The 21,648-nt window shown below is 44.3% G+C and overlaps 1 protein-coding gene across 1 annotated transcript; it reads right to left on the bottom strand.

Annotated features, from left to right (window-relative positions):
• Positions 1 to 1,496: 1,496 nt before the first annotated feature.
• On the bottom strand, positions 1,497 to 15,798 carry FNTA (farnesyltransferase, CAAX box, alpha). The gene is made up of 9 exons (XM_039543272.1): positions 15,586 to 15,798; positions 14,682 to 14,767; positions 13,577 to 13,691; positions 11,962 to 12,066; positions 8,439 to 8,565; positions 7,111 to 7,259; positions 6,078 to 6,140; positions 4,585 to 4,756; positions 1,497 to 2,220 (listed from the first exon to the last, which is right to left on the bottom strand). The coding sequence occupies exons 1-9, from the start codon at positions 15,687 to 15,689 to the stop codon at positions 2,092 to 2,094; spliced, it is 1,050 nt and encodes a 349-aa protein (XP_039399206.1). The 5' UTR covers positions 15,690 to 15,798; the 3' UTR covers positions 1,497 to 2,091.
• Positions 15,799 to 21,648: the final 5,850 nt, after the last annotated feature.

Here is a 21,648-nt window from a genome sequence, read left to right as displayed (position 1 = left end):
ATAGTCCAGGAGAGTGCTCATCAGTACCATACAGAAATAATATCACTCTGTGCTCACACGTGCTATGCAGCTGTTCATACAGCCAAGGATTGCATTAGACAATAGCTCATGTATGTGTATGCAAATATTTGTTTTCCTGAATTGAGAGAGACAAATACACTACTTGCTCTGAAGACCCTGAACTTACTCATGTCCAGGTAACTTTCCACATTTAGTCTGTAGTTTAGTTACCGTTGGAAATGGTTTAACTGCCAGAAGAAGGTAAAAGTTTTAAATCTCTGATGGAACATCAAGCTCCATGGAAATACTTGCATATAAAGTCTCTCTGATGACCTAGTTTTTCATAATTTGATTTCAGGGACTTTATCAGATTCCTATGAAACTTATTTTCCCCTCTGTTGAAAAATACATTAAAAAGCATTTCTTAAAATAAAATTTAAATGTAAGTTTATTGCCCCCTAAAGAACTCTCAAATTTGGAGACTATAATTTTAATAAAATCGTAGAACAAATTTTGTCTCACAAATATAAATTTCAATGCAGTCTAACTCTGGCAGCAACTCCAACACACCTATAATATAGATAAACAATTTTTAGTATGTAACATGTTTAAGTTCAGGAGAAATACTAACCATTACTTGGATACTTGTGCCTATCTGTGAGGTACAGTACGTGTTTCACTGATTTCATTCCACACAAGGCCTCCATCTGATATATGCCTGGTGTTAACTCATTGTTTTACTATTGCAAATAACAATTAGTGAAAGGTAAGACAGATTTTAGATCCCTCTAAACAAATACACAAAATCTTTAGCTGTTCTGCACTTCAGTTGCATTGTATTTTTTCAGCTGGCAGGGGAATGGTTGTTTTGAAGGGGTGAAATGTAAGTGTGGAGGAAGTGTAAAGGAGGAACAGGTCTGGGTATTTTTCTGCAGGAAGGCCACCAAGAAGAATATTTCTTCAGCCCATCCAGATTTAGTTAGGTAAGAGTGACACTATGTTGATTGCATTTGTTTTGATCTATGTGAGCAAAATTGCTCCTCCGTTTGCCACAAAGCTGAGGTTAGGTGAAGCTGGAGGGGGGAGAAAAACAAAACAAAAAAAAACAACCACCCAGACATTTTGATTTTGAAATGAAGACGGGTCTGAATGTTCTACTGTGAGAGGGTTTGGTTGGCTCTCTGAGAAGTTCAAGGCACTCACCACTGTCGCCGTCCCATACAAATAACTCAAGGCTGCTCTTTACGTCAAGTATGATGAAAGCTCCCCGGTTCTGTCCAGATCAGAATATTCCAAGGCACAAGATACATTAAAGCAACATGGGAGTTTAAAACGTCTAACCCAGGGACTGACACCTAAAAAGCAGGTATGCTGGAGTGTATACACCTCCAAGTCCTGTCTTTTAATTTATGGTAAGAGATAGTTAATGACAGGAAGCAATGTCTTGGTGCTACAAGACATTGTGTATAGAAGAGAGAAATGTGCTAAAACACATATTTCAAGTACTCGTATATCTACACTTTTATTACAAAACCAGGTTGTTGGCATTAGTTGGGTACAATAATAGCACAATTGCGTTGCTGCTGCAGAGCTGTTCTGGCCTATGGCAACAATTGCATTCCCCGCTTAAAGTAACTAAAATTAAGTTGCTTTATAACCATTACATACAAATTATCTGCAATGAACCTTATAAGTTCTGCATTAGGAAAGGGAGGGGGGGCGGCATGGAGTGGATTAGGCTGGAGTGTGAGAAATTTATTCAGTGCCTTAAAAATAGCAAACAGAGCATTATGTATTGCCTATTAAGAACAAGTCCTTTATTTTGCATACTTCTAAAATGAATTGAAGTCTTAATTACTTGATCTACCTATAGCTATTGTTAGTAGCAGCAGTGACCAAAGGGGATTGTGTTATACTGAACACTTCACACTCAGTTCCTGTTAAAAGCAACACCTGTGCAGTGCACATATAGTTACATCACACTCAGGCAGAGGGGAATAGTACCTCTAAGTTTATACTGGCTCGTGCCCCCCTACTTGGAGTTCCTTTGTAAGTATCTTAGAGCTTGACACCATCTTCTGCCACTTGCAGTTATTGCTGCGGATCTGTCGGCAAGTCTGGTTCACTGCCTGTGCTGTGCTTGTTCTGAAGGGACCTTCCAATATACTTCCAATATTCCTTTCGGATTGTGTCTTTTTCGTTAGCCAGAATGTCACATAACTAAGAAGGAAAAGTTACAAAGTTGCGATATATTAAACTAAAAGCTTAACAACCCTTAAAAACACACATTAAGCATGGCCTTCTCTTCAGCAAGCAAAGCATGGCTTTTCAGCCACAGATTTTGCACTAGTATCCATAGATTTCTGATAAATGCATCTTCCTAAAAGGAAATCAATGATCTCTATAGTTGATGCCCACAGAGCTGGATTAACTATTAGATTTTGTGGAGCACTAGGGGGTTTGGAGTATGGAAGGGGGCTCAGGGCTGGGGAACGGGATTCGGGTACAGCTCTAGCTGGGGGGTGGGACCTGAGATGGGACAGGAGGTTGGTGTGCAGCAGGAGGTTTGGGGTGCAGGCTCTGGGTGGGAGTTTGGGTGCAGGAGGGAGCTCTGGGCTGGGGTAGGGGCGGGGGCTCCAGCCCAGAGGCGCTTACCTTGGGCAGTTCCTGGTCAGCAGTGCAGCGGAGCTAAGGCAGGATCCCTGCCTGCCCTGGCTCTGTGCTGCTCTGCTCCCCGAGGTGGCCAGCATATCCAGCCAATGGGAGCTACAATACTGGTGCTGGGGGCAGCATGCAGAGATTCCCTGAATGCCCCCTCGCCTAGGGGCCGCAGGGGCATGCCGGCGAATCCGCGCTTGCAGCTCCAGCCCCACCGTGGGGGGTGGGAGTGGGGGAGTGCTGAGGCTTGGGGGCTGGATGAAAAGAAGCAGTGGGCTGCATCCGGCCCATGGGCCTGCAGGGTCCCCCTTAGTCCAAGGCCCTGGCCTACAGCCCCTGCGTTAATCCAGCCCTGGATGCCAAACAGAAGTTTGTCTCCTGTGACTCTCCAGTTCTAGGTTAACTCTAATAGCTTTCTCTGCCCCCATCACCTTTCTGTGCCTCACCACCTCACAGGACATCCGGATATTTTGCTCCATCCCCTGGGTATATTGCCCTTCAAATGTCCCATTCAGTTCTTTTTGCTAAGCAGAACACTGCACCTTGTTTGATGAGCCAGAGCTCAGTACCACCAACTTTAAGCCCCAAATATATTAAATGCTGAGCAGAACAGTGCTGACACTTAAGAGGTATGAAATTTTAAGGCATCAAGGCAAATTTTGGTGCTGGTGGACTGTGAAGAATGAATGGTATAAATCCATGGTATGCCCACATCTTGAATACTGCATGCAGATGTGGTCGCTCCATCTCAAAAAAGATACATTAGAATTGGAAAAGGGTTAGAAAAGGGCAACAAAAATAATTAGGGGTATGGAACGGCTTCCATATGAGAAGAGATTAATAAGACTGGGACTTTTCAGCTTGGAAAAGAGGCAACTAAGGGGGGATTTGATAGAGGTCTATAAAATCATGACTGGTGTGGAGAAAGTAAATAAGGAAGTGTTATTTACTCCTTCTCATAACACAAGAACAAGGGGCCACCAAATGAAAATAGGCAGCAAGTTTAAAAACAAAAGGAGGTATTTCTTCACAAAACACACAGTCAACCCGTGGAACTCTTTGCCAGAGGATGTTGTGAAGGCCAAGACTATAACAGTTCAAAAAAGAACTAAGTAAGTTCATGCAGGACAGGTCCATCGATCTACCTCATGCTAAATTCCATTACTGTTACCCTCAGAGATTTAAAAAAAGCTCTTGAAGAGCTATGTTGAGCTCTGCACTGCCAGTCTTGTGGACCAGGAAGCTAAGGGATTCTCCCTATACATATATCAGTTATTTTGAGGATAAGAGCCCTCTGCTAAACTAGGTAGAGGGAAGTAAGAGCATGTTAGGAACTTACACAAAGGTTTTTTTTAAAAAACAAAACAAAACTGCTCTTTCAGCAATTTGAAAGCTCATTTATTTTCTTTACTTATTGGCATTTCTTCCTTTTCTTGCATGTAATGTTTGGGATCTTTCTGCTTTTCACTTCTGTCGGTGAAGCAGTGGTGGCCTCTGTTGCTGGCAAGCTACAATGAAAATTCTTGCATGCAGACTGGTTGACAGTCAGAGGCTGAGGATTCATATACTGTACGATTATTAAGAACAGGACACTGCTAATGGAAGTCAAATGCCTTCTGAGTGCAGAGGAAAAACCACTCACCAACATCCTTGAACTTTTGAGTGGCCAAGAGGATTTCTCTTCAGTATAATGAGAAGTAGTAGACAGATACTGCACAGTAACAATTTATTAACCACAGTGCACAGTAACAGTAATGGAAACAACTACTTAATGCCATCACATCTCCTAATAACTGTGCAATTAGTGTACAAGTCTATTTTACAAGACAGCTGTTCCATTAAAATAATCCAGTCTTTGCTTTGTGTGGCAATAGGTTCAGCTAGACAAACTCACTGAGGTAGAAAATGTGAGCTCTCTCAACTCACCTCTAATGCTTTGTTTAGTGTTTCTTCCTTGTTGTCACATTGGTTTTCTAGCATGTCTTCATATATATCCACAAGGAAGGCAATCAGATACGGAGAACTGTGGCTTGGCTGTAAATCCACCAGTTGCTCTAATAGATTTTGATATTTGGAAAGACCATGATCCTGCAGAATCCTAAACCAGAGATTAGTAAGTACTGCTGGCAGCTCTGACAAAGAATTAAGCAAGTTTTGGCTTGATAGATGTATCTGAAGATTTTAATCTAATAGGAGCTATAAATATAAAAGAGGCAGAGGGTAACAGATGTCGTTCAATATAGCAACAAGTCAGCATTGCTGGAGCAGTGGTTTTCAACCTTTTTTCATTTGCGGACTCCTAAAATATTTCAAATGGAGGTGCAGACCCCTTTGGAAATCTTAGACAATCTGCAGACCCCCGGGGCCCACAGGTTGAAAACCACTGCTGCAGTAAGCTATTGAGGAACATCTCAAGTGCACAGGGAGACATGAGGCAAGGCGCCTTTAGCCAACAACCTCCTAGCGCATAGCTCAGGGATAGCCTAATACTATTATTTTGGCCCCCCCTTTTAAGTCAACTTTTGGTGGTTTTATGCCACATATCCTTCCATTATTAAGTATGGCTCACAGAGAGAGGAGCAGGATAAAGCAAAAAGGTTATAAACTGCTTTCCTCTACTACTATGGAAATATTTTAAGTTGTTGGGACTCTAAAGTCCCATCTCCTTCCTATCACCAGCCCCGTCTGAGAAACCGAATTCAGTGTCAGCACAGCTAGGAAGGAGAGGTGGAAAGTATGTGTGTGATGACAGGAGCAGCATGGCACTATGTAATGCAGAACTCTAACCCTTCAAGGTCAGGGAAAGTCAGTTTCTCTTTACTGCATCTTTAACAGGGATTCTGGAGACACCGTCAGTATGCTCTAATAAACAGAATCAGAAAGCTGACTACGCCACCCACCTCATTCAGATGAGACCCAAAAAGAGACACACTTGCCTCCAGTCAACCAACTAACTACGTGCTACCATTTCTCTTCCCACGTTCTGTACTATCAAAGATTTTTCATTTCTTTACAAAGCACCATCTTCTGCAGAAAGGCTAGCACACTGTCAGCACTCCATGAATAAAGTAATTTATATGGTATTTTTAAGTACTTAAGACTTTTTTTTGGATCCAGTAAATAGAAACAACCTGTTGGGCACTTTCAAATGTGAAAAGTATTGACGATCCCCCTGTCAAAGCTACATAGTCAGTAATTGTACAGAAAGGGGGGCCAGGAGATTAGGTTACTATATTAGTCCTTTATGTGGGTATAACCTCAGGCTCATCTAGATCCTTGCTTTTCAGTTGTTCTCCCAGAGCTGTACACACGTCTAGGCATGAAACATTCAAAGTGAAATGGCCTGCAAGTAACACCAACCTGCAACAATCCCCCTTACCAGAAGCTCTCACCCCACAGATATGAAATACAAGTCTCACCCTTTTAGATAGTTCCATGCACTCTCATTATGTGGCACTGTCTTGATCATTTCTAGAGTGTACCTGTGAGGGAAAACACGGGTTAAACTTCTGTCAGAGGTCAACGAGCCAAAAAGAGAAACATGGTTTTCTTTACCCAGACTTAGATCTCCTTTGCAGCCTCCTCCCCATCTCACTGTTCTCAACCCTTCTCTGCACAGGCTTTTTAAAATACAGACTAAAGCAGACATTTTGCTGCTCATCTGAGGTGGTGGCATAAAACACAACTGCATAGCAGCAATGTAAGCTGGAGGTGATAAAGGCATGGAAAGAAATAGCAAGTTCTGCATCAAAGAAACAGGTGCTACCCGTCGGACCCCCATAAAAGCCATCCTGGCTATTGCTGAGCTCTGATCAGCCAGTGGCAGCTGAGACTCTAGTCCACTAGGTTGCAAACTTGAACAAACAAGACACAGAAGGACAGATATCACCATACATTTTTCTGCTTTCTTCTCATGACCAACATCACCTCGCCTGAGCCTTGGCCACCTAGTTCTCATTCATGCCCCAATCTCAAGCAAGCACTAGGTGTCATCTACATACTTAGGATACCACAATCCATATCTCTACACTAACTGTCCCAAATAGACCTAGATATACATTCAACAAGAGGGGACATAAGATAGAACCCTTCATGAGTGCTCTGGGGGAGGAAAAGAAGTTACCCACTATCAACCTTTCAGAATGCTCAGCAAGTAAGAGAGCCACTCAAGATTGGCCTCTCCAACCCAAACGTAGCTTGCAGACAAGTCATCACCTAATTATCAACGGTATCAAAGGCATCTGATAGATCTAACATGAGCTACGGATGATTGATCTCCTGATTATTTTTCAAAATCTCTGACCAATGCCAGCAGTGTAGCTTTTATTCTGTACCCAGACAGGGAAAGGTCAAGGGGAGCTGAAGCCTCTGAAGCATTCAAGAACACGCCTCACTTCTTTTGCCTATGAGAAATAGAGGGCACCAAATGTAATTGTGCACAGTATTACTAACTGGACTTCTCTCTCTAGAACAGCAGGATCGTTGTAGCCAGTAGTGTTGGAAATTACAAAGTATCTTTGGTTCCAAACAGAGTTGTTTCTCACATCCTCTTTCAGAAGCTGGTCTACGTACTCCAGTTCATTATCCCACAACTTGAACTCCTACAATGGTGAGAAGAGAAAAACAAAATAACCCCCCACACACATTTAAACATGTTTTAACAAATTCTAGTTACTTCCTTCTTCATTTGAAGAATTCCAACTTAACTTTTCACATTCTGGACCCCAATATTAGACCTAGATGAAGAAATCAATGTAGTAAGTTGTGAAATTAGTAAATTTTGAGGAAAAACAGGAGTCTAATGGGAAGTGTTAGGCAACCCTCATTATACAGAGGAGGGGTTCTCAGGACAAATTTTTGGTGGCCTCAGAGTATGGCCATGAACTCTTGCTGGTGGCCACTCTCATACTTTTTCCTAAAATACGTAGTTAGCTTTAGGAAAAACATAAATATGCATATATACATGTCCAAATCATTGTAATTTATTTATTGCTAGATACTAAGGCTTTTGTGAAAAGTGATATTAAACATAAAAGTATCACTTTTCACAAAAGAAAGACGTTATCAGCCCCGGCAAACCTGGGGACAAATTAAGCTCTGGATGGGGATGGCGGGTGTGTGTGTGTGTGTGTGTGTCAGGATAGGCAGTAGGGGCCAGGGGCAACAGATTTGGGGGCAGTCTGGGGGGAGACTATGGGGGGCCAGAGCCTAAAGCCCCGTAGCCAGAGCCCAAAGCCTTGTGGCCAGGAGACGGGGATTGAGTCTGAAGCTGTGCAACCGCAGCCTGCTGCCCCACCACCCCAGGGGAAGCTGGGAAACTCATTGGCTGCAGGCTCCTCCAGCTTTGTGCCCCAGCTGTGTCCAGAGGGGGACAGGGCCCCACCCCTGCTTGCAGCCCCAGCAGACAACACCAAGGCGATGCATCCAGAAGCAACATGTAGGGGGAGGGGCCGCTGCTTTGCCCTTCCTCCCCCCAAATCACAGCTCAGGAGGCTGTGGCCACAAGAAACGCAGCTAGAGGCAGCATTTGAGAAACGCTGATACAGAGGGTGCTACTAGTGCTTCCTGTAACAAAAGGCACAAAGGCAAGTAGCCAGCAGCAAATTTTTGAACTGGTTAGCTGAAAGGTTAGTTTACAGCTGAATTCTGAGTTCACACCCACTTAATTGTTTTCACTCCATCTACACAAGTCAGCGTGTAAAGTTAAATTTAAGAAACAAACCTCTACAATTTTGGGAGGATTCTCCCTCCAGAGAAAACAGCAGACCTGGATACAATACCTGAATAACCCACTGTCTGTGCTGCCAAGCGTGGTAATTCTTGGCATCCTGGTTAAGAATTTCAGCTATAAACTCAAGCTCTTGAGATGGATCCTTCAGCCACTCTACCAACACCCGTCTGTGGTGCCTAAAGACAAAGTACGAGAATTTAAAAAGCTTCCCTTCCAATATCTGCTTGAACATTAGACTTTATTAAGATACCACCCAATTACAATATTTACCAGAACAACCAAAAACCAAAAAAAACACACAAAAAATACCAAGACACCAACCCATCACCAGAGTAGTACTTTTTAAAAGAACCATGAAACATTTCACCTAGCTTTTCTAGGGATTGCTACAGTGTAAACTTACAACAAGAAAATGCCAAAAATGAATTTACATATTGGCATATAACCTCTTAAAGAAGGATAATTGCTATGTTTGACATGCTTGAGAAGTGGGTGAGAAAAGCCACACAGAAGGAGGGTATAATAATTTAAATAGAACTGAGTTTGAGTACACAAGATGGGTTGTGCTTGAGATAGTATCACACTTAGAAACTTGGCATATCGCCAACAAGTGACCTTCACGGTTAGACCCATCGTTCTAATAGAAACCCACCTAAAAACCTAACAATTTTTTCCCCATGAACACTGTGAAGTTCTCTCTATCGCTTATTTTTTTCAAAATATTTTCCCCATCTATTTTACATTGGCATTTGTCACTGAATTTAGAATGCCTTCCTAAGCTTTCAGATTCAGCGTGTTCCAGTACACATGAAAACCTGCCCATAGTCACTCCCAACTTCTAAAGTAAATGTTGTAAACATTTTACTAAGGCCTTATTTGTCCCACCACTTCATTTCTGGGAAACCAGAGCAAGGGCATGAGTACTAGTTTCAAACCAAAGTTTCTCAAATGAAGTCAGAAAGCAGAGCCAGTCATAACATTAGCAAGGATCACCCTAGCACGAATTATCCAATTCAATTCTTTGGCCTCTGTCAAGCAGTGAACAACATTTCAGAGACTTCCATTACTCCGTAGTCCTAATATGATTTTTCCTATTCTTGGGACCCAGCACTTAGATTTCAGAGGCCTCTTCATGGCAACATTTAACTACCCTTTGGGTCAGGGTTGGCAGAGGTGACACCCAATTAGTTTCTTGCTGCTTGCTCAGGCATCATATTGGTGGTCGGTCTCCAGCTAAAGATGAGAGCACAAAAGTTTGCAAACGTTCTGCTTGCTCCTGCAACCTGTCCTCCTCTGTATCTGGGGACAGAGGTGGCAGTGAAACCTTAATTTATCCAATCCTCATCAGCTGTCAGTTTCAGAGGCCAAAATGAATGGGCAGATGCACTTCCTCCATAACAAATATGCTATTCGAGAAGCATACAAGCTTCTCCTTCCCACACTACTCAAATGGAGGGAAGCAGAAGGTACGGACTACCAGAAAATCTCAGTGGGCAAATAAAATGACCAAGGGTTTCAACTCCTGTCTCCAAGGGACTTGTTAGTTGTCTTCCTTTATACATCTCTCCAGCTATTCTTGGCTTTTTCTCCAGATGGCACAGACACTTCCACCCAAAGTCTTCCTGGACAGAGGAGCAGGATTCATTAATTACCTTTGCTCTTTCCCAAAGGCAGTCAGAGAAACACATCTTCTAATCATACCAGACAACTCCTTGACCACAGCACATCTGAAAAGGGAGGCTCCAGAAACATGATATGTTTCCTTTTCAGTAGGCTCAGCTGCAACTTCCTTTACTCACTCAAGGAGGTTCACATCAAAGACAACCTTACTAGATGGTGTAGGATCTCAAACATGTTCTCATATGTTAATAGTCCTATGGGGGAGTCCCAAAGTTTGATTCATTTGCATCAAAGCTCAATGCAAAGACTCATGGTTGATTTTCCAAGATGCAAGCACAAAAAACTAAGAGCAGTGGGTTCCTTGTCTTAATACTGCCCCAGGCACCTCACCTGTATTTTCCCTCTTCTTTCCTTTGTGGCTAAGGCTCACCGCAAAGTGTCTCTCTTTGGACAGGTCTACACAGCCTAAGTTGATACAACTTACGTCACTCAAGGGTGTGACTATATAGCGCTGCAGCATAGACTTGCCTTCAATCTAAATAGCCCTAAGCTGGTCCAGATACAGATGGCCAGGAAGCACTCTACCATGCCACAAAGTCCTAGGATCTGGGAAAGATCTGCTCAGTGCTACACGGAAAATTTGGTCACCCTGCATAAAGCTGGAATATGTCACAGATACTCCCTATAAATAAAATCAAGGCTATAGGACTGGGTCAGCCCTTAGAAATTAATCCTACAGCAATAAGAAGTGTCCTCAATTCCCTGAACACAATAGGTCTCACTCATCTTCATATCAATATTTCTCAGAGCAGTTGGCCAGTCCACCCAAATGTATGAAATACCCAACAAGAAAATTCAGTTTGGTCTTTCGTGAGCTAAAAAGTTATCCCTTCAGGTCTGTGGATTCCTTGCATTTCCCCCCGCACCCTCTATTAAAGTAGCCATTTTAGTAATGGCTGTCCAGGAAGGTATTAAGTGGAAGCCCTTTCTATTGAAAAAACGATTGTATTTTTCCACAGAGTTTTGAAGATTTTGCCCAAATGAGCCTCTAATATAAAATCCAAGGGCTAACCTCGCATTCTTTTTGTTCTAATCCAAAACTTGCACTGAGAATAAAGTAACAGAATTTAAATTCAAGGCCTTATAAAGCATACTGGTAATCTCCTGCCCTGTTTGGTGCTTTTCACCTTGGATGAAGAGATAAAGTCTCATGAGACTAGAATAGCTGAAGGCCAGCATATCTGAAGCATTCATAGCGTCTGGGACGGTCAGCCAGCTTGTCCCCTGGTTTGTTCTGCAATGTGTTGACAATGGCTCTGCCCTAGACTGGAAGATCTGCAGACCAGCAACATAACTGTTCTGTAGGCTTCCAGGTAGTGGAAAGCTAAGTAGATGAGACACTTTTGTATATTTATTTTACATGGTTGGAAACTGCTGTGATATGCAACTTCACCCACCTGTGTCTTTGGCAGAAATATTTCTGTATACTCTACTACAAGATACATCCACTCCCTGTTAGAATTCATAGCCATGGCCTTTCCCAGAGATAAATGGCCTATAAGCTGATAATTTTTCTAAAAAAAGAACACAGTCATCTCTCTCCATGCATTTCATTTGGAAGTATTTTTACAACAAAAAAGCAACACCCAAGAGCTGCTGAAAGCTAAAATTCTTCATTTGTAATTGCTTCATTTTTGTTGTATCAGAATAAGTTTTGTAGTTTTAAAAACTTTTCACATGCCTAACTACATTACTTAGTACTCATAGCATTGGAGTAGAGAGTTATGGAGAACTCTGCCTGGGGGCAATCCTGTTTAACACCTCTGAAACTGGCTCCATCCAAGGAGAAAGGGTGAATCCTCACCTCCGCACTTTTAGAACTGGCAGCCATGTCCATTTCTGAGATGGTAAAAGGTAAGACAGTTTGTCTCTAGAAATCAAAAAGATTTTACCAGACTTGGTAATTCTTTGGCTGGTCTTCAATGATAGCTGTAATATAGTTAATTTCCTCATTAAGGTCCTTTTTCAATGAATGCAGGAGGACTCTCCGGAAATGCCTAAAGAAAAATAACACACACACATACCATTTAGGAGGTTTATTAAAAAAAAAAAAAGAGCTGGAGTAAATTCAGTTAAAAGTACTTTCAGAATTAAAGCAATTTTAAAGAACACAACTAATTCTGAAAATGTATTCATTATTGGGTAGCTGGTGGTAATCAAAATAGGTAAGGTTACAAATATATTAATGTCCAAGATCTTGGCAACTTTAAGTTTCTATTGAAGACTTGTCTACCCCACACCTGTTGCAATGTCACTGAACATCGTCTACCTCAGGGGTAGGCAACCTATGGCACGTGAGCTGATTTTCAGTGGCACTCACACTGCCCGGGTCCTGGCCACGGGTCCGGGGGGCTCTGCATTTTAATTTAATTTTAAATGAAGCTTCTCAAACATTTAAAAAAACTTATTTACTTTACATACAACAATAATTTAGTTATATATTATAGACTTATAGAAAGAGACCTTCTAAAAACGTTAAACTGTATTACTGGCACGCAAAACCTTCAATTAAAGTGAATAAATGAAGACTCAGCACAGCACTTCTGAAAGGTTGCCGACCCCTGGTCTACCTGATATGAAAATAACTGGTATAAATCAGTGCAATCATATTAGTAGGAAAAATACACAGGTATACAAGTATACCTCTACCCTGATATAACGTGACCCGATATAACATGAATTTGGCTATAATGTGGTAAAGCAGCGCTCCGGGGGGGGCGGTGCTGCACACTCCGGCAGTTTCACCTATAACGCAGTATGAATTTTTGGCTCCTGAAGACAGCGTTATATCAGGGTAGAGGTGTATTTGACATATTAGGATATTAGGAAAAACTTTTTCATTAGGAGGGTGGTGAAGCACTGGAATTGGTTACCTAAGGAGGTGGTGTAATATCCTTGCTTAGAGGTTTTTAAGATCAACCTTGACATGCCCTGGCTAGGATGATTTAGTTGGGAATTGGTCCTGCTTTGAGCAGGGGGTTGGACTAGATGACCTCCTAAGGTCCCTTCCGACCCTGATATTCTATAATTCTATGACAGTACCTATTGGTTGAGAAATCTAGTCCTGTGAATTCAGAAGGCCTTACAAGTTTAGTATTTACTTGAAAATTAAACTGGCAGGTATTACAAAAGGGATTATAGAATTACTTCAGTAATATTTACTACAAAAAACTAGCAGCTAATATATTTAGATATAAGAACTTCCTTTGAAACAAGCAGGAAATGGTTCCAATCTTTTCACTAGGAATGTGTGTCATCAGAGAGACACTTTCAATATGATTTGTCATGTCATCTTAATCAGTGGTGGTTTTTAATGGCTAGTCCTAATCTTGTTTGAAAGTTTAGACTATCAGATAGCATTTCCCAGAAATTAGCAATACTGCTTCCAATAATCCTCAGCCTCCCAGAAAGCAAGCAAGGCCAGTCATATTTTGAACAATACACTGCCAGGATAGTTGAAAAAGAAATCAGGTAATCTAATCAGGTAATTTAATGACTATTACTTACCACACTGTGTAATTTGCAGCATTCAGTTCAATGGCATCCCCCGTTAGCTGAAAAGCTCTTTCACTCCTTTCATCCCGCTGCAGAACAGCCCGAAAGTAATCATAGACATCTCTGACTGGATAGATGAGAGCATGTTACCCAAAACAACTAGAAGAAATCCTGAATAGAGGATTTAAGACTGGCAACCCATTGATGTATTTGTGTGCATCAAATACTATTCCCTAAAGTGTTTGGTCCTAACAGTCTGCATACTGATACAATAGCATCCTTCACTAGAATCATTCTGGTGGGATGCTTTACAGAGCTCAGACTAGAAAGCTCCAAAAACATCTTTCAACGTATCATCTAGATAATGTCCAAAATAGTCATGACAGCACTATGAGTCATGCTATTTCTCTACATTCTTGAGATCCATTATTGTATTTTCCTCTAGACCTAGCCACACCATTCTAATTGCTTGCATTACCTGGAACGTGGATGCCTACCAAGTAGTTTTAAAAAACTCTGTAATTTTTAAAAGATCATTTCTGAAAAATTGAAAAGAAACTGGAGGGTTTTGTCTTTGTTTTTAAAAGTGTGGGCACTCCAGTATGTGAAGGTTGTAAAGCAGGCAAACATTATCTTTGGAGCTTTGAGAAACTCAAGATTCTCCAGTCTCTAGAAAAATGCAAGTTTATGGAAATGTTCCTTTAAAAACAAGGACAGTATTAAGGCCATTTCCATACTTCAGTTTTTTAGTTTCAATAATACCCAGTAATTATGACAAAGTGAAATACCTAAGCTTTGTCCTAGGCTCAAGTTGGTTTACAACAAATAAATCATCAAAAAAACAAATGTGTATGGTAATTTTATCTAGTGTATTTACCATTTTAATATTAAATTCTCAACATTTAAAATTCACTTCTAGATGACTACAGGAACCTTAAAGACAACTCATGTTTTTATATAGTTACTAGCAGTGACATCCAGCACAAAAACGTATATTACTGAAAACTAAAGTCTAGCTTCAGTGGTGCCACTGACATATTACACAGATATTTTCACCGTACCAAGGTTTAATTATACTTAAACTCTTAAAAAAACAAACAAACAAACAAAAACTTACATTTTTCACTATAGATGATTTGAACCACAGGATTTGGTCCATCGTTTTGAGGTACTGGTTCGATGTCAGCCCATTCTTTTCTGTGCCTGTAAATTTACATTTTCTTTTCAATGTTTTATTAGGAAAAACTACTGAAGCTACCCCCCAAAAACACATGTATTTCAGCTGCACCATTCTTCATAGTGGTCATTATCTTTGCCATAGAATTGTATGATACAGACATAAGTGATATGGTAAAAGTCACATTAGCTGGTCATGCAGCCTAGAGAGCGACTATGTTCCTTGATCTTGGAGAAACAAGGTGGGTGAGGTAATATCTTTTATTGACCAACTTCTGTTGGTGAGAGAGTGAAACTTTGGAGCTTATGCAGAGCTCTTCTTCGGGTCCATTGACCTTGCTCATTTCTGTCATGAGTTTCGACCACAAGCTGCACAAACTCAAATGCTGTGCTCTCAACACAGCTCAATGTTTGGACTAACGAGGGTTACTCTACCAGGCACCCCAGAACCCCCAATCATTGGCAGGTACGTTTACATGAACGTATCTGGTGGCACGTAATACGTTCCCAGCTGGGAAGCTCTGTGCCTCCCACCCCCCTGACAGCGTCTTTCCTTTCCGACAGGGTCTCTCTCCCCCGGCGCTGGGCCGCCCCCGCCTGACGCCCAGCAATGAGACACAGGCCCAGCAGCCAAACCCCGCGGCCTAGGAGCCGTGAGCACCTGCCTGCCCCCCGCCCCCTCAGGCCGGACACGCTGCGCTGCTGCGCGGAGCCCCCGGGCACTGGCGGGCGGGCGGGAGACCCGTCTCTGCCCCCAGGCACGGGGCGCTTGTCTCCCCCGGGAGCGCCCAGGCCCCCGCGGGGCTGCTCCGGTCTCTGGCGGAAGGGAGCGGGGGGACCGGTACCTGTACAGCAGGTAGCCGCCCGGCTCCAGGGGCTCCCCTTCCTCCAGCTCCGGCTCCGGCTCCGGCTCCCCGTCCCGCGCCTCCGGGCCCTCCACCTCCGCCATCGCCGCCAGCCGGGAGGGACGCTTCCGGGAACAGCTCCGCACACCATAGAGAGGAGACCGGGGCTGGCTAGAGAGTCTCCTCCAGGGGGCCTGACGGGCGGTGCCCACGAGCCTCGGCCCTTCCGGTCCTTCCCCCCGCGCGGCCTATTGGCTCCAGACAGAGCGGGGGGCGGAGCCAGGAGACCGTCACCGTGACGGGGCCCAGCCCCCGGCGGGCTCCCTTGGCCTAGGGTCCGGCTCGAGCCTGCCCCGCCCGGGCACTGAGCGGCTGCGGCCCTGCGGAGCTGGTACCTGGGCAGCCCGTAGCCGCTCGGCGCCCCGCCCGGCCCCACGGCTCAGCCGGCCCGGGGACGCCTCCGCACGCCACAGAAAGTCTCGGCCGGGGCTGTAGCCTCAGACCGCCCGCGGGGTGGATACAGGCGCCGCCGGGGCTGCCAGCTCTGACTTCCAGGGCGCAAGGTCGCTCCAGCTGGGGCTGTACCGGCGCGTCAGGCGTGGCGGGGCACAGAGCACCCAGGGCCTGGCTACGCTGCAGTTAGGGCTGGCGGCGGGGCTGTTTAACGGCTGGGACCTGGCCCAGAGCCCGCTGTGCACAGTGCAGCTAAACAGCCCCGCGGCCCACGCCCCCTGAGCCGCAGTTAGCGGGCAGAGGCCAGGCCCAGGTGTGTAACTGCAGTGTAGACAGACCCGTGAGGTCAGCAGGGAGCCCCTCCGAGAACGTGTAACCCCCTGCGAGCTGTACGAAGGTCTGCAGAGCACTGCTGTGTCACCCCCGCACTCTGGAATCAGAGCCCTCCTTACAGCCGAGCTGCTTACTAAAGAAAGGGGCTACCACCTACAGACAGACAAGCTTCCCTGCAGCTCCAGTCCCAGCTTGGTCTCCAGGAACCACATCCTATTGCATATTCCATACAGCACACAGCAACGTGTAGTGGTTGAATAATATACTGCAAGTACAAAACCAGGGACTTCATTGCTCTATCTCAGTGTTTCCCAAACTTGGGACGCTGCTTGTGTAGGGGAAAGCCCCTGGCGGGCCGGGCCGGTTTGTTTACCTGCCGCATCTGCAGGTCTAGCCGATTGCGGCTCCCATTGGCCGCGGTTCACTGCTTCCAGGCCAATGGGAGCTGCAGGAAGCGGCACGGGCCGAGGGACATGCTGGCCACCCTTCCCGCAGCGCAGCCCCCATTGGCCTGGAGCAGCGAACCGCGGCCAGTGGGAGCCGCGATTGGCCGAACCTGCAGACGTTCCGCCAGGGGCTTTCCCTACACAAGCGGTGTCCCAAGTTTGGGAAACAATGCCTTATTTTATAATTCTCAAAACTCTGAGGCCTGTTCTCTTTAGAGTCAATGGCTTGTCTCACCTCTAATGATACAGTTTCTCTTGGAGACTGAATAGGGTCTCTTCTGAGGATTGACCTTACCTGGGTTTCTAACCAATATTGCCCACATAATATAGATATAAAACATGGGTTCTTGCAACCAACCACAAGAAAATAGAGGCCTCAGTGCAGAAAAGGGAATAAAATCATATTAAATACATGAGGAACAGCCTTCAAATACAGTCTCAGAGAAGCTATTCTGCAGTGTACCAGTGGGAGGAGAGCCCCAACTACCTAGAGAGGAAGGATGCTGGTCTTGTGATAAACGTGGAGACCCAAGTTCAATTCTTGTGTGATTTTAGGAAAATTGCATAGTCTCTCTGTGCCTCAGTTCCCCATCTGTAACATGGGGATAATAGCACTGCCCTGCCTCACAAGAGTGTGGTGATGGCAAAACTTCCTTAGTGATTGCTGGACACTTCAGTGATGGGGGCCATGTAAGCTGATAGATCGCGGCTTTCCCTGAGGAGAAAGTGTTTTTTAAATCCCTCCCACTACCAGAACCCTGATCAGGGAAGTAATTACAACAGCAGTATTTCAGTGGCCCAGGAGGACAGGGATGAGGTAGTATGTAACCCCTCAACAACAGCAAAACCCCAATGGCAGCCAGTATAGCACACAGATACCCCCTGTAGTCTATTATTTCCAGAGGTGGAGCCAGGCCTTAGGAGCTCCCCAGCAGCAGCAGCAGCATGTCCCTCCTTACAAGGCTCCATAGCAGCTGGGCAGTGATGTTGATAGTGGGGAGGGAGCCAGGCCTCTGGATTGGTGGGGTACTAGGTGGCAGATTATGGTGCCTGGTGGGGTGGAGTTCTGGGGAGGTGGGTGTGTAGGACATTAGATGTAGTCCAGGCAGGGGCGGCTCTAGGATTTGCGCCGCCCCAAGCAGGGTGGCACGCCGCGGGGTGCGCTCTGCCGGTCGCCGGTCCCGCGGCTCCGGTGGACCTCCCGCAGGCATGCCTGCGGATGCTCCACCGGAGCTGCGGGACCAGCGGACCCTCTGCAGGCACGTCTGTGGGAGGTCCACCGGAACCGCCTGCCGCCCTCCCGCAGGACGCCGCCCCAAGCGTGCGCTTGGCGCGCTGGGGTCTGGAGCCGGCCCTGAGTCCAGGCAGGGGTGGGCTGTGATGTCTGGGGATTGTTTGCTGGTGTTCACTGGCTAGTGTGTGTGGATTTCTGGGGTGCGCAGCATGCCAAGGGTTGTGTGTGTCTGTGCTGCATCACCAGTGGAGTGGGACACTTCATTCAGAAGGGATTAAAAGGGTTAACTCTAATGTTTGTAAAGTGTTTTGAGGTCCCTAAGTGAAAAGTGTTATAGAAATGCCAAATATTATTTTATAGTGAATTCAACCTACAGAAGGGAGATAAATGCTTGAGCACTGGGGAGAAGTACTGAAGTATATTTCATATGAAGGCCGAAGCATAGTGTGGTAGATAGGGTACCAAACTGGGGGCCAGGGACTGCAGGGCCTGATTCTCCATTGCCATGCACCTTGTGTGGTCATTTACACCAGTGCAAAGTGAGGTGGGTGTAAAACACTACTTCACTTTGCACTGATATAAATGACAACACAAGGTGTAGTGCAATGGAGACCCAGGGCCCTTGGTTCCATTCCAAGCCCTCCCACTGAACTAATGCACATCTTTGGTCAAATTACTTCCTTGTGCCTTTGTTTCCCCTCCCATTCTTCATCTGTCTTGTCTATTTAGACTGCAAGTGCTCTGGGCCATAGATTCTCTCTCACACTGGGTTTGTACAGCGCACAGAACAATGGAGTGCTCATCTCAGTAGTTGCCTATAGGCACGCCTGTAATACAAATGATATAATGTAGTAAGGGACTAACCAGTGTAAGGTAAAGAAAGGCTGTTCTGAACTATAGGATTATGAATAGATACACAAAGAAAACAGAACAGCATACAAAATGGGAGAGCAGATAACCCAAAATAGCTAAAATAATTGTTACAAAATGCAGCATATAAAATAATAAAACAAGAACTCCAGAAAAACAAGAGAGAAAAATGATAGACAATACTGAGAAAATGTAACATATGCTGGAAGAGAGCAATACAAGGGATGGAGAAAAATTTCCATCATGCAACTTACATAACACAGTCAAGAGAAATCGAACATAACCATGGGGAAGCATACGAAAGCACATAGAAATGCAGGGCAGGGAAAAATGAGCACAAGCAAAATAATTCTTGGGTTTTAGACAAAACTTGACCAGAGAAATATAAAGAAAATATAAAGCAAAATAAAAAGAGAGATATTGAATCATACAGTGATGTTATTGGGCAAATCCTGAGCTTTGCTGCTTTACACCAGCTGGGGATCTGGCTCATTACACTTTGGGATTATGAAAGATGACGCATGCAATGACATTTCAAGATAAAAAATGAATGATGTGAAGAAGATAAAATTAATAGATCCTACACTGAGGGAAAGGCAGCAAAAATATGAGGAGAATATTATGGATATGGACCATAGAAATTAAATTAGAATATTATTACATCATCCAGTCTCTCTCTGAGAATACCATTGCTTCCTACAGTATGAAGTCCTAAGCAAAAGGGTTTGCACCACTTCCCTGGGAGATTAGTCTACAGCCTCATACACCACTTTGTCAGGCTTTTCATGATGCTTGGACCACATTTTCTTTTTCTTAATATCACCCCCTCACACTCAGTAATACCCTCATCTATCACATTAATTTGAATCTGCCACTGCAGGTTTTTACTGGGAATTGAGGGATATGGCCTCTAACCATGATGTTTATTCTTCCTTGATCATTCTGCTTTCAGCAGGACTAACCCCCCATGATGCTGAGCATGTTGTATATAATGCATAATTTGCTCATGTCTATACAATCGTTGCTAAATGTTTATTTTGTGCGAACTGGTCAGGTGAGAGGCTGCAATAGCAGCTTAATTCCTCTGGATGGCACAGCTGGACCACCTACACACCCACTTTCTCTTTCCAGACTCTATAACGGTGTGACACCATATTGCTATCAGCATTAACTACAAGGGATACTCTGTCCAGAATGAACACTGTCAGACTATGAAATATGGGGAGGTGTTATTTAAGAAGCAAAACATTGACAGTCTCATGACAGTCTCAGCTGCAGAATGAGGGCCTGATCTAAAGCCCTTGAAATCAATGTGACCTTCATTGACTTCAGTGGACTTTGAATCAGCCCCTAAATTCTAATTCTGTCTGCTGCACCCTGGACTACTCATCATATTCGAAAATCACGAGAGACTTAAAATCATGAGATTTTGCATTCATTTTATTTGTTTTCTGGTTCCTGACCATTTAGGGTGCACTTGGATCATATTTTCAGTCTCTGCAACCATGAAGGCTAGAAACTTACTTAAAAAAACCATGAAAGCTGAGATTTCCAGCTAATAACAGGACTCCAGGAGCTGGGCCCTTAAGAAAAACATCAAATATTTCAGACATGTGCTAAAGTTGTGAAAGGTAGCACCACAGACTGGGAACAAACAATGCAGAGATGCACTGATGTTACAGGTCTGTCGCATCTTACGTGCATTTAACATGCACGATTTCAGCTTTACGCAGTTGGTAAAAACAAAAAAAAACAAAAAAAAAGAAAAATAACAATTTTAATACTGTATCTGTAGTGCGGGCGATTTAGCCCGCCATTCAACTCAATGTAATTTTGACTATATGCGGTTTTCGCTTTATGCACTAACCGTGGAATGGAACCCCCGCGTAAGATGAGACTCGCCTGTATTCAGACTCTTAAAATATGTCCCAGTAGTTTGGTGGCAATGATTATGTGCATAATAGCAGCACCCAGAAGCTCCAAGAGAAGACAGAGCTCCATTGTGGTAGGAACTATCCATACATGTAGCAAGACAATCCTTGCCCCAGAGAGCTTACAGTCAAAACCGATACGACAAAGGGTAGAAGGGGGAAAAGAAGCTCAGAGAGAGGCAGTGAATTGCCGAAGGCCACAGAGCAGGTCAGAGGCAGAGCTGGGAATGGAATACAGGCTTCCTGCCTCCTAGTCCAGTGTTCTAGTCACTAGACCCCATCTGAGAATCTCTATATAGCTTGTGGTTATTGCATGCTCTATGCCATGCAGTAGTTGACTGACAGGAACATTATAAATGATGCTGGCACTGTTTGCTAGACCATATCACCACAAGCTCTATCTAAAACCAGGTGGGGTCAAGAGCATGCACCATCCAATTAACATTTGATTTCCTAAGTCAATGTTCTGCACTACAACAATGTCCATGTCTATTCATACAGTTCTACAGCCAGTCCTTAAAAATGCCTGTGCTGGGACAAGCTGTCATTTATACCCTTCCATTCCCTTCTTCTAGTGATCCTGTCTCTCTCCCTGCCCCCCTCTCTCCATCCCCACCTTCCTTTCCCAAACCATCCATGTTCCCCTACTATCCCTCCCACCGCCCCAACACCACCAGCCCCACCTAAGTCCCACCCAAACTCTTCTCCACACTTTTAAACTGCTTTGCCATTCCAGTCTTCTCCGTCACAGCCCATGAACCTTCCCTTCCACTACTATCCGTTTCTCAGTTCTCCT

This window comes from Mauremys reevesii, linkage group 6, assembly GCF_016161935.1.
Source record: "Mauremys reevesii isolate NIE-2019 linkage group 6, ASM1616193v1, whole genome shotgun sequence".
In the NCBI taxonomy this organism is placed as follows: domain Eukaryota; kingdom Metazoa; phylum Chordata; order Testudines; family Geoemydidae; genus Mauremys; species Mauremys reevesii.
The sequence above is the reverse complement of the archived record's forward strand: the minus strand, read 5'-3'. Positions and strand labels throughout refer to the sequence as shown.

What these genes read in the sequence shown, in the direction of transcription:
- FNTA (XM_039543272.1), bottom strand. Translation starts at nt 15,689, where the DNA reads ATGGCGGAGGTGGAGGGCCCGGAGGCGCGGGACGGGGAGCCGGAGCCG. An exon ending in ACAGACAGTGGGTTATTCAG is followed by an intron (nt 7,260 to 8,438) that starts GTATTGTATCCA and finishes TCACCATTGTAG; the next exon opens with GAGTTCAAGTTGTGGGATAA. An exon ending in CACTAAACAAAGCATTAGAG is followed by an intron (nt 2,221 to 4,584) that starts GTGAGTTGAGAG and finishes TTTCCTTCTTAG; the next exon opens with TTATGTGACATTCTGGCTAA.